General features: G+C 30.7%; 1 protein-coding gene across 26 annotated transcripts in view; it reads left to right on the top strand.

The window, feature by feature from the left end:
* The first annotated feature begins 3,885 nt into the window (after nt 1-3,885).
* LOC113387957 (myosin heavy chain, muscle-like) overlaps nt 3,886-13,223 on the top strand; it is a 29,198-nt gene continuing 19,860 nt past the window's right edge. For 10 of the 26 annotated variants that reach the window (XM_026625361.1, XM_026625350.1, XM_026625366.1 and 7 more), the window contains exons 1-8: nt 3,886-3,904; nt 5,001-5,278; nt 7,182-7,325; nt 9,940-10,124; nt 10,259-10,454; nt 10,523-10,586; nt 10,660-10,758; nt 12,669-12,772. In XM_026625361.1, coding sequence (XP_026481146.1) covers nt 5,072-5,278; nt 7,182-7,325; nt 9,940-10,124; nt 10,259-10,454; nt 10,523-10,586; nt 10,660-10,758; nt 12,669-12,772 — 999 coding nt within the window. In that variant the 5' untranslated portion in view covers nt 3,886-3,904; nt 5,001-5,071. Of the gene's footprint in view, nt 3,905-5,000; nt 5,279-7,181; nt 7,326-9,939; nt 10,125-10,258; nt 10,455-10,522; nt 10,587-10,659; nt 10,759-12,018; nt 12,123-12,668; nt 12,773-13,223 lie in introns of those variants that run through there. The other 16 variants (XM_026625343.1, XM_026625358.1, XM_026625346.1 and 13 more) reach the window with 4 other exon arrangements.

Here is a 13,223-nt window from a genome sequence, read left to right on the forward strand (position 1 = left end):
AAAAATCTTATTACTACATGTTACTTCTTAGTTAACATATGCATACATTACATATGTGTAAATATAAGAAAGTAGAAATAGTTTTATATGAAAAGCAAACACAATTTTCAAAACCGGCTGTTGATAATGATAAGATTCAAAATGTTGTTTTGATAGTTATTGATAAAATGTATTATTTCCACATTTTGAAAAGTTTATGCAACTTAGTGAAATACCAACGTCAACTACTTATTATATACAGTCATAGCTTCAAAATATTCTGAACAACTTGACTTATCAAAATAAATTTTATTTCTCCAAAAAATTTAATTTAAGTACCACTGTTCTATACGCTTGACGAATATACCCGTCAATTCCCAAAACTCTGCCATCCCTCCATGACGAGTATATTTGTCAATCACAGTTAACTGGTTCAAAGCAATAGCTTTCTTCTTACTAAAGTCATTGATACATTATACGGTGTCACTCTAATATCATCTCGAAGATCGAGGAATTCGGGTGAGTAGTCCCTGAGTTGCTCTTACAACAATCCGTAGCAAATGCGTCAGCCAGAACCAAAATACGACTTTACATAATACGCTTGATCACAATTGACAATGTCTCAAAGTCATAGTCGGCCATAGATGATTAAACATACATTAGATACTGACTAAATATAGGATATATTATTAACTGATAAATAAATTGTCTAATTATTATAGGCGAATATATATTTGTTCTGATAATAAATTATGTGCTACCAATTTAGTACACTCAAGAGGTAGTAAATATTGCTCCGAGCTATTGTTGAGAGATTTTGCCAACGTATTATGTTTCTGCATTGAGAAGCTCAATTACTTCTCGAGCAGTGTTGCTCAAATCCTTTTAAAATTTAGATTTTTTTCAAAGTTTTGAATTTATATTTTAATTTTAAAAAAGAAACTTTTTGATAAATTTGAAAATATTTCGAAAATTTGGAAAAAAAATCATTATAATGAATTTTTTTCAAAATTTTATTTTTTTTTCAAAAAAAATTTAGTTTTTGAAAATGGGAAAAAATAAATATTTTGACTTGAATGAACTTTGAAATTTTCGAATCTCTACAAATTTTTTTGAATTGAAATTACGAAAATTTGAACAAAATCAAAAATTCGATTTTGTTTGAAAACTTTGAAATTTTAGAATCTCTACTTTTTTTTAAAATTGAAATTACAAAAAATTGAACAAAATCAAAAATTCGTTTTTTTTTTAATTTTGCTCTTTTATCAAAATCACTTGATTTGCCTTTCCCAAAAAACTAATCATGTCGTCACACCACCAACACAAACAAAATTTTTTTTGAATCATTATAATCGGATGATCTGTTCTCTCAAAACTGCATGACCATTTTTTTGCATCCGTTGAACCAAATGTTTTTTAAATTATTTTTCCTTAAGTTTCTTGATCTAAACTGTGGATAATGTTGAGGACATTTGTTTAAACAGTATAATTGAACTTTAAAAATAAAAAATCTTGATACGGAACCCCCAAGAAAAATAAAACAAAATTAGTAATTATTATCAAAACTCTATAAAATATCTGTTAATTTGATGCGCACTAATATCTCATAGTGTTACTTTACCGCCAAATATTAATTTTTTAATTTTGTTCCCTATATCTACAAAACCGCTGGACCTGCCTTTTCAAAACTTAGTTTTTAATTTAAAAAAACCCTTTTTTAAAATTGAAATATAAATTCAAAATCCAAGAAAAAACAATTTTTTTGCAAAACTCCTTTCTAGCAAAGTCAAGTTTTTCATTTTTTTCTGAACCTGCCTTTGCTAAAAAACTGATTATCATGTCTCCCCATCAATGGGAATCGAATGTTTTTTTAATAGTTCATATCGGTTGACTCGCGTTCTCAAAAATGCCGGCAAAAAATTGTATCCGCACATATATACATACTTCACACATACATACATACACACAAACACATATATACAAACATCCATTTCTTCTAAGGTATGCCAATATGTTCAGAAACCTTTTAAACGTAAAGATATGCAAAAAAATAATTTCGATTTTTTTGCGATTACTATAATCCCTATGGAACACTGATACCCTACGAGAAATAAATAAAATGGAAATTTTTTATATGCGCTAATAATGCATAATTAAACCTAACAAAGCGATAAATTTAATTATTAACTTCCCGTAGGGTAAGTTATTGTAATGGGCCGAAAATCGGAATTGAAAATTTTTACATTTCTAGACGTTTTGAAGGTTTCTGAACGTTTTGGCATACCTCAGAAAAAATGGATGTGTGTGTGTGTGTGTGTGTGTGTGTGTGTGTGTATGTATGTGTGGATACAAATTTCCAGTCACGTTTTAGGGCGCACGGATCAACCGATTTGAATGGTTCAAAAAACATTCGATTCCTATTGATTGGGAAAAGAGCTGATTAGTTTTTGGCTAAGGCAGGTCCAGCCGTTTCGGAGATACGGAGCAAAGAGTGCAAAAAATAGAAATCGAATTTTTGAGCGAACGGAGTATCCGATTTGAATGATCTAAAAAACATTCAATTAGTAATGATTGGGAGAAGTGTTTATTAGTTTTTGGCAAAGGCAGGCCCAGCCATTTCGAAGATACGGAGCTAAATATGTAAAAAATGGCAGTTTTTGAGAGAACTAAGCGTCCGATTTAAATGATTCAAAGAACTTTCTGCTTGTCTTAACAAAATAATTGATTTTGGAAAAAAAAATTTGTTCCATTTTTTTTTTTTTTTTTTTTTTTTTTTTTTTTTTTTTTAGTATTTTGTATATCGAAAATATTTCAGATTTTATTTTTAATTCTGACTATAGTTCTAATATACTGTAGAAATAATTTCAACTCTGCAATTCGGTTTATATAATTCTTATAAATATTAGACAATGTTACTATATTTATAATAATCTATTTGAAAACATTCAATATTCCTCGATCATTTCGTTACGGTGCGGGAAGTTCCAGCAATTTGCCTCAAGGCACGATGCCATAATTGCCTCAAGACAGAATTCCACTTACAGCTAGTTTATTTATTTTTATTGCCATTGAATTATAAACCCATAAACCTGAATGATATCAAAATAAAATCAAAGTTCGGTTAGAAAATTATTTTTTTGTAATGCACCCTGAATTTTACCCGAGTAAAATCAGTCGGCGCAAATTGCTTTTGGCTAGAGAATTTATAATAGAAAATTGTATCCGCACATACCTACACACACACACATTTCATTTTTTCGAAAAGTTCAGAAACCGTCAAAACGTAAAGAAAGTGCCGAAAAGTTCAGAAACCATTGAAACGTAAAGATATGCAAAAAAATATTTTTAGTTTTTTGCGATTACTATAATTTTTCCTACGGGAAGTTAATAAAATATAAGATTTTTATGTGCCTAATTAAACCAACCTAAGCGATAAATAATAATCAAATTATATCTTCATTTTTATCGTGGTTATAATAAGTACAAACTGATAAACCTGAAATAAATCAAAATTCGATGTTGAAACATTTTTTTCAAAATGCACCCCAAATTTTCTTCGTCGAGTAAATTGATTTCGGCGCGCCTCTGGCTTCTGTCCCGCGACACGCACTAGGTCACGGCTGCCGCGGTCGTACGGTCGTACGGTCGGTCGCATCCGTCGCATCCGTCGCGGCGAACTCGCGCTACTCTGACCACCAGAGGTGAGTACACCGATGTACAATACCGTCCGACGGCGTGGTGTATTTTCGTAACGCCGTCCCTGGGCAAATCGCATTTGGAACGATCTCCGCCTAAAAAGGGAGCCCGTCTGGGTTCGGCAGAGCTCGCCATTGGCTCGCCAAACGAACGCAAACTTCGTAAGTATCAAGTTGCCGAGTATAAAACCTCCCGGAAGGCGGCTGCACGCCCAGAACGGCTTTCGAACGTAAGTGAATACACACCGTGTGGCGCTATTGCGCATTTTATTTATATAACACTAATACATACATACACAATTCAATTGAAACAATACACATTTAATTTATTTTTTTCGAATTTTTTCTGGATTTTTATGCAACGTGGTTTGTGCAGCGTGTGTGAAGTGGTGTTAAATAAGGAAACTGTGGTTCGAAGAAGTGAGGCTCAAGAGGCCTATTACACTATATCACTCGTGGATTACTCTCAAAAGTGGACTTTTTACTTTAACCGCATTGCATTTCACCTGTCCTCGTGTGAAATAAGTGTAATGAGTCTGTGAAGCCTGATTCCACTTTAAACAAATTACCCAGAATTGTGCGCTCGGATATTGTTTGTGTTATGCTCCGCCATTTAAGGCGTTTGAGTTAGTTTTTTTCTGAATGACTACACCCGCGTAAGACGTCCATTCCGTAAATAGACTTGCTAACCAGGCCAGTATAGGAAGCGCGAGCGAGATGGTTAAAAATAACTCATCCACACGCGCTTCTAATGCATACCATACGCGATCGAGTTCCTTAACCACTGGCTTTCTTCAGTTCCGATTTCCGGAATACAAACTTTTCAAAATAACGGATTTAGATCAAATTTTCAGTGGTATTACAGAAAATCTATAAAAGCATTTAGATAACAAACAATTATCCAACGTTGCCAGATTGCAAATCTTAAATTGCATTAAGTGCTAAAAAACAAGGCATTCTAAAATCAATTTTGTTCTCTGGATACACATGCATTCACAAAAGTTTACTGGCTTGAAGTTACAATAAAGTTTTGTGTTGAAACAAATGATCTACTTGAAACACAAATGCCCTCACTACACAACACTAACCAAAAACTTATTCAGTGAATAAAAGTGCTCATCCACTGTGACAACAATGTGTAAACAACAAAGCTCCACCAATAACGCATTCTTCCCCTCAATCCCTGAGCAAAGGGATTGAGATCAACAATAATCAATAAGTTTCCTGACTTTTTGTTTCGAGCTATCTACATATTGTTTCACCATTGGATTTGTGTTTTTCACTTAATGATGTGCCGATACTAATACCAAATTTCTTTTCTTCCAGGAAGGCTCCAAGGGCTGCCAAAATAATTACGTGTCTCGATCTAGCCTGAATCTTCGTCCGCTCGCCTAATCATGCCCAAGGTCGTAAAAGCTGAAGGGGAGGATCCCGATCCAACCCCATACTTGTTCGTATCTCTCGAACAAAAGCGTATCGATCAAACCAAACCCTACGATGCGAAGAAGGCCTGCTGGGTACCCGACGAGAAGGAAGGCTTCGTTCTCGGTGAAATTAAGGCCACCAAGGGGGATCTCGTCACCGTCGGCTTGCCCGGTGGAGAGGTTAGTAAATGACTCTTGATGAAAAATTGGAAACCCAAATGAAGCAGTAATAACAGAAATTAGACTAAAGAAATAGCCAAACATTTTTTACTTATATAATTCTTCACAATTGTTAGTTTTTTTCTGTTTGTTCATTTCAAATTTCAATATTTGATATATGTTGGATATATTAAATTTCAACGCTCATCACAAAATTTAAACCCATGAGGCAGTGATAAAGAACACGAGGCGATAGAGTAGCCAAATATTTCTTTTTTTTTTTAAAAAAAAAGTAAACATAAGTTCATATAATTCTGCACTAGTTCCAAATTTTCCCTCTTTGTTCATTCCAAATTTTGATATTGGCTATATTTTGATTATATTAAATTTGAACATTAGTCTTTAAGAGTAAATAAAATAAATCAATTTTAATTTTCATTTTCGGTGTATGCGTTATCGACTAGATACATACTGCTTCATAGTAAATTATTTGATACCGATTGATTCCAACATGAAAATTTTACTAGATCACTAGATAATGCTTCAAAGTAAATTTTTTAACCAGTCAACTGTGGCGCCTAAATTCAACTTTAATAGCTAAATCTTAATTTTTATTGATTAAGTATATATTATCCACTTTTCGGAAATTTTATGCAACTTGCATTAAGATCAAATGCCACTTACAACTACTTATTGCAAATAGTCAGAGCCTTAAAATATTCTAAATATCTTGGAATATTTTTGTTTATCTCAAAAATTTCAATTTAAATAGCATATGGTCGTGTATATTCGTCAATCACAGTTAACTGGTTAAGACAAATCAAATTTTACAATAAAATTTTAAATTGAAATGAAATTTGCAATAAACCATTGGTCTTAATAGTAATTTTGATAACGATGACTTAAATATTAATGATAATTATGATTTAATTTTATAACTATAATTTCTACGCTGATTTTAATAAACTATTATTCAATTTTGTTAACATTTAATGCTCAATTTTTAAGATATTTATTAGATCGATCATAATTTTGATATTGGCAAAAACCAAAACTTTATCAAATTTTACTATCATTGTTTCAGTAAATAATATACGTTTGTTGCAAATTAATTTAGCTACATGAAAAAGCATTAATTTGATGCAATTTTTAGTATTGCACTACTAAATATATAAACTTGTTTAAAAAAAATTTGATCATAATTTCAATTCGTTCATAATTCATATATTTACCAAAATTCATATATTTACCTGATATATCAATTTTACTTGTTTATCGCCGAAATCATGCCAATTATAATGCCGGGCCGAAAAAGATGAATAAGGGAATAACAATCGCACATTTAGAATTTAAAAATAGTTTATCTATTTTTGAATGGAACCCAATCTAGTGTTACGTAACACGTATCTCTCTTGATATTACGTCACCTCTCTCTATTTTTACAATAGACTTTGTAAGAAGACTTTGATAATAGAGAATTAATCTATTCAAACTGCATATTGGGAATAAATATTAATTGGGATATATAATTATTTAAAATTATGATTTTAAAATATTATGCGATTTGACAAGCATTTTAATCAACACGTGCGTTTATTATAAGGAATATTGGATGCAAGTTTTATTGCCAATTAAAACAAAATAATTTAAATATATAATGGTGAAAAATTTTTTGGGGTATATGTTTAGTTATTTTTTCGGATATTCATTTACCATCATATGAGCAGGAAAAGAATCTGAAAAAGGATGATATTCTCCAAGTCAATCCACCACGTTATGAAAAAGTCGAGGATATGGCCGACATGACAATTTTAAATCAGGCCTGCGTTTTGCACAACCTGCGCCAGAGATATTACTCCAAGTTAATTTATGTAAGTTTAGCCAGTAATCGATCATTTCGTTAACATTTTTTGTTTCCTCATAGACCAAAGATTTCAAGAAGGACCTCGTCGCCCAAGTGAACCCCCCCAAATATGAAAAATGCGAGGATATGTCAAATTTGACTTACCTCAACGACGCTTCTGTGTTGCACAACTTGAAGCAGAGATACTACCACAAACTGATCTACGTAAGTTTAAGGGCTTTTGAATGGAAACACATCTTGCAAAATGGCAATAATAAAAAATGGAACTAAAATTTTCATATTTATCCTGAACTTCGAAAATCGAATCAAGAAATTTATTCTGACCAAACAATTGGTTTTCCATCTAACATTTATCCCTGAGATTTTTCTTCCAAGAATAATAGTTAATCGCGTCTGTGACCTATTTTTCGTTCGGCAAAAATAGATCTTTCAACCATTGTGCAAGATTGTGTTTACTAACTGCAGTCAGCTTGCATTACTAAAGCTAAAACAAGACACGAGCATGCTGTGATAAATGTTCTTGTGTTCACACATTTTCAAATTATACAGAAATTATTTACACAACATTGATATACTGCACATTTTAAAGGAAATAATATAATTAGAAAAAAATAGAAAAAAAATCATGATATAAATTTTCGTTGATGAGACACATATTTTTATATTGTTTTTTTGGTTTTCATTAGAATAGTCAATTAAATAATTAAATAAAATTTTAAGACATTGTTCATTCCAAAAAATTAATAAAATTTGAAAACAAAGTCATTAAACATACTACATAGTTTCTTCCTTTCATTTTTGTTGGTACTCATCTGCCATAGTCAATGAAAAATTAAATTTTCGAATTTAAATACTTTTTAATAAATGTGCAATATCATATTCTATTTTTTAAACTAAAATTGGAAGCATGCTGTAAATACTTTCCTCATACTTTTAATAAACCTAATGAAATTCAACACTTGTAAATAATATTTACTGCTAATCTCAATACTAATATTTGTCAAAACACACAAAAGCGCTACTAATCAAGTTTTTTTCTATAATTATCAAGATGTCTATTATACGTATGAATATATTTTGATAAAATATTTAGTATGCAAAATTATACAAGAATCATTTAATTTTCTTGAAGACTTATTTCGAATTAGGTACAATTTTATCAAAAAACGACCAAAAAATTATGCTGGGCATCAAATGAACGAATGAAAAAATATGTTTTTATTCAAGATTTCAATATTCTAGTATTTCTTTTACCAAAAAAGACATCTTTCTGATAATTTTTGAAAACTTCTTGCTTACCATTTGCAATTACCAGCAGACAGTAAAACTTCGCTAAGGAGGAAGGACCATCTGCAAAAATCGATGGAAACCACTGGGGACATTTCAGTGAACCAACGATGTTAATAATTGATTAACTAATGTTTATTTTGTATAATAGTTTAACATTTCACATTGAAATAACAATATTTTATTATGACACCCTTCAAAAAAATAATATTACAAACAATAGTGGTAGTCATAATAGAATATTTCTACAGGTTTTAGCAGACATCACCATGTAGATAATCTAGTGCTAATTATTTTGGTACTACTATTAATTATATTAATGAAATTAATTTATTGACCCAAAAATGACAAGAGGAATAAAATACTATGTAAAGTATCTTCCTCAAAACTTCATAATCATGTGAGCATCAGAAAATATTACAGAAAATTGGAAACAGAAACTCATTTGGAGGCAAAATTAGTATTTTTTTAATTTTTATGAAAATTAAATAGAAAAGTTGTTAAATTTTCTGATGCTTGTTGAAGGAGTTATAAAACTACTCATTATGTTTTAAATTATTAATTAAATTTGTTAATATCACACGTTGCTCTAGTTTTTGATAAAGTACCATATAGATATTCAACAACTTTGCAAAGCAGAAACTTAATTATTTTTTGTTCACAACATAATATTTGGATTTAAAAAATACGTTTTTAAACTTTTACACAAAGTAAGAAAATAAACATACTCGATCAAAAAATTTCTTAGTAATGCATTTATTGAAATATATATACAATAATTAATTATTCAATAATTTTGTATTGCAAATACATCATATTTACCTTGTCCACAACATAATATTTGGACTGATTTAAATGATAAAATAATATGTTGCTATAATTTTAGACAACGCAGGAAAATAGATTTTTGCATATTTATTTTAAAAACAATAATAATAATTTATTTAAAAATATTTATTTCATTGAAAATAAAATATATTATATATAGACCACAGTTTCTATATAATAATAACTCATCATCGTTTAATAACTCTGTAACAGAGAAAAGCATCAATTTTGGAATTATCTACAATATACTATTTAAATTGTTTTAAAAAAATACTATAACGTTAATATTATTTTAAACAAAGTGGGACAACCGTTTTGAAGTACTCATTTAACACATTTAATGCTGCGCACGCATATGTTGCGTGAGACCGTTTTCAATAGCCAGAGCCCGAATGCGAAGGGTGCATTTTAGAGTAATTTTCTTAGTAAATTTAAAATGTTTAAATTGAAATTTTCACTGTAATTATTTCAAACAGAGAGACCTAAAGTTTTCGTAAAATTTCATGATTTCTGATAATTTTACCAAAGATGTGATGCTGGGCATCTACATAATTTCTACTAATTTTACCTTATTCAATCAGCAGATTTAGTATAAATAACTAGAGCAACACCACGTTTTGTTTGTCAATAACTACGAATAATACAAAAACTCCACAAAATTATTTATCATAACTAATTTTGATCATTTTCTTCTAATATCTAGACCTACTCCGGACTTTTCTGTGTCGCTATCAATCCTTACAAACGTTACCCCGTATACACAAACCGTTGCGCCAAATTGTACCGTGGTAAGAGGCGTAATGAAGTTCCACCTCACATTTTTGCCATCTCTGACGGTGCCTACGTCGACATGTTGACCAACCACCAGAATCAATCTATGTTGATTACGTAAGTAAAAATTACGAATTGAAGCAAAATTCGAAGAGAAACGGGATTTTTGTACATGTTATAACCAGTACAAAAATTCTCGTTTCCTCGCTCTTCGTTTTCTGAAAGTCTAATTTACCATTTCCATCCCCCAGTGGAGAGTCTGGAGCTGGTAAGACTGAAAACACGAAGAAGGTAATTGCCTACTTCGCCACTGTCGGTGCCTCCGGCAAGAAGGATGACCCCAACACCAAGAAGGGTAACTTGGAAGATCAAGTCGTGCAAACTAACCCCGTACTTGAAGCCTTCGGTAACGCCAAGACTGTGCGTAACGACAACTCCTCCCGTTTCGTAAGTAGAAAAATCACAAACTTTCAAATATTCCTTGACAAAATAATATTTTTTTTCTTGGTACATAGGGTAAATTCATCCGTATTCACTTCGGTCCCTCTGGAAAACTGGCAGGAGCTGATATCGAAACTTGTAAGTGATCTATCAGAACCACTGCAACTAGGGAAAAATAAATGGTTTTGCTTAATAATTTTTATTACTACAGATCTGTTGGAGAAGGCTCGTGTCATCTCCCAGCAGGCTCTCGAACGGTCCTACCACATCTTCTACCAGATGATGTCTGGATCCGTCGATGGATTGAAAAGTCAGTATATGAGACATATTTAAAAAAAAATTTTTAAATTTTTATTTAAAAAATTTGAAAATCTGCATTAGAATAGGGCGGGGCACAAAGGTCCAGTTTACTTTCAGTAATTATATTGTCTAAATAAATGGACGTCATCATAAGGCTTAACACGTATCAAACAAACAACTTCAACTATGTTCAGTAAAATTTCCGGTTAATTCATAATTATTGAAATATACATTTTTATTTTTTTTTAAATTTGTCATCCCAACCAGACGACAAACAGATCCAATGTCTTTTTTTTAATTTTTAATGATATTTATGAAATAGTAGCTACATTATTCAGCCATTGCAAAATACAAATTTCTTAGTAACATTTTTTTCCAAAGATCAGAAATATTCATCAGCATGGTTGGAATAACTATTAATTTAATTTATCTCTTGTAAAATTGTCTTTTTCAACTTATTTAATTTTTTTATTTACTATTTTTTATTATTCGCCCTTTACAATTAAAAATTATATTCTAGTATGGTCAACTAAATAACACTGCTCAAAACAGTTGGAATAAATATTAATTTAATTTATCTCTTGTAAAATTGACTTTTTCAACGTATTTTACCATTTTATTTAATTTTTTTTTGTCTTTTACAATTAAAATTTAAATTCAAGTATGGTCAACTAAATAACACTGCTCAAAACATAAAAATTTAATAACAAAAAAATACTTTTGTCACAAAATTGATAATGAAGACGTTTTCTCCTGATATCAATAAAATGATGTTTGGTTACGCAATTTTGCCCTCTACTTCAAAATAGTATCTTTATAAATGGCGTTCGACGTTTCTACCTGCGGACCTTTAAGCCACGCTCTACCTTATGCAATTAAAATCATAAATATTTTAAAGTATATTCAAATTCAAATCAATATTCAGTTAATTCATTAAGTATCAATTTTCCTTTTTTATTATATATTAATTATTTATTTTGTTCAAATTATGTAATCTTATTTATGAATTTAGGAACTTTTCAATACATACACGCTTCATATACACATTTCAAACACAAATTCTGTCAAAACAAACTTACATGTACACACGTTGCATTTTTTTTGCAATACTTTTACACTCTTACACAAAATCTCTTAGACTCCAAACACATAGATCCATGTGTCTAAGTAGACCAGTTTTGCAGAGTATATATAAATACCTACTGTATCTACAGATAGATTTTTACTGTATTTATTTGTTAGAACTAACATAATTTTATGTGAAAAACAGCAAAATGTATGCTGTCAAACGACATTATGGATTATTATATCGTGTCGCAAGGAAAAACCACAATTCCCAACGTCGATGACGGCGAGGAATGTTTATTGACTGATGTAAGTCGAGCATCCTTGCTCGGATTTAAACCGACTTGGTTTAAATCAAACCCTAATCCACAACGTGAAAAAACACTTTAGGATGTGAAAACCACGTTAGTTTTTGTCATTTTAAACCAAATGTGTCTGAACACGAGTACTAAATAGAAAAGCACATATACTGTACGTGCCTACAAATGGAACATACCTAGTAGTGGTAATAAGAAATATGCATAGACTAGAAAATTTTATTCTAAACATTCTATAAATTTTTAGTTTTTATTTCATAATTGACATCAGGTGTTGACATTATTACCTGAAGATCTATAAAGCGCTATGCATATTCCTAAACCAACTACTAAAACTATTTGTCTTTTACACCCTGGTACCATTTTAGATTAATTCTGGATAATAAGTTCACCAGAATTTTACCCAAGCGCCCAATACGAGCGTCCTTTAACTTGGTCAAAAACCAACCAAGTCAGTAGTACTAGTCCCAAATTTATCTAACACTCTTAGTATATACAACTAATACTTTATTTGATCGTTGTCATCACATTGTTTTAGAAATCTGCTTATTATCGAATAATATACACGATTATTATATCGTGTCACAAGGAAAAACGACAATCCCAAGTGTGAACGATGCCGAAGAAATGGAAAACACCGATGTAAGCAGGCGGAAAATTTATATTGACAAAATAAACGCCTTCTTGCTGTCTTTATTTCTTCGATAACACCTTACTAATATTTCGATTTCATAGTAAAACCTTAACTGAGTTTGATTGCAAAAATTACAGTTGCTCGCCAATTGGTAAAAGTCACAGCATTTCATATTAAGGGGCACAACTAGTGTAACCGCCTAAAAAAAATAATTTTTGGGAATTTATATTAAAAAAAAAAACTTTATCAATCATTTCAATATTTTAAGAGTATATTTACACATGTTTTAAGAATACATAGTAAAATTTTTGAAAAAAAAAATTAAATGTTTTTTAAGTTATCGTCGATCTCCAACGGCGCGAAAAAAAGGCCCTTCACTGCTGCAGTGATTCCGGCCTTCTACGTGGATGAAATATAAAGAAAAAATCTCGTTGAACTAGATAATATTGTCTGTAAAAT

This window comes from Ctenocephalides felis, unplaced genomic scaffold (assembly GCF_003426905.1).
Source record: "Ctenocephalides felis isolate EL2017-DRISC unplaced genomic scaffold, ASM342690v1 CF-g0.4_SCAFFOLD_03572, whole genome shotgun sequence".
Lineage (NCBI taxonomy): Eukaryota > Metazoa > Arthropoda > Insecta > Siphonaptera > Pulicidae > Ctenocephalides > Ctenocephalides felis.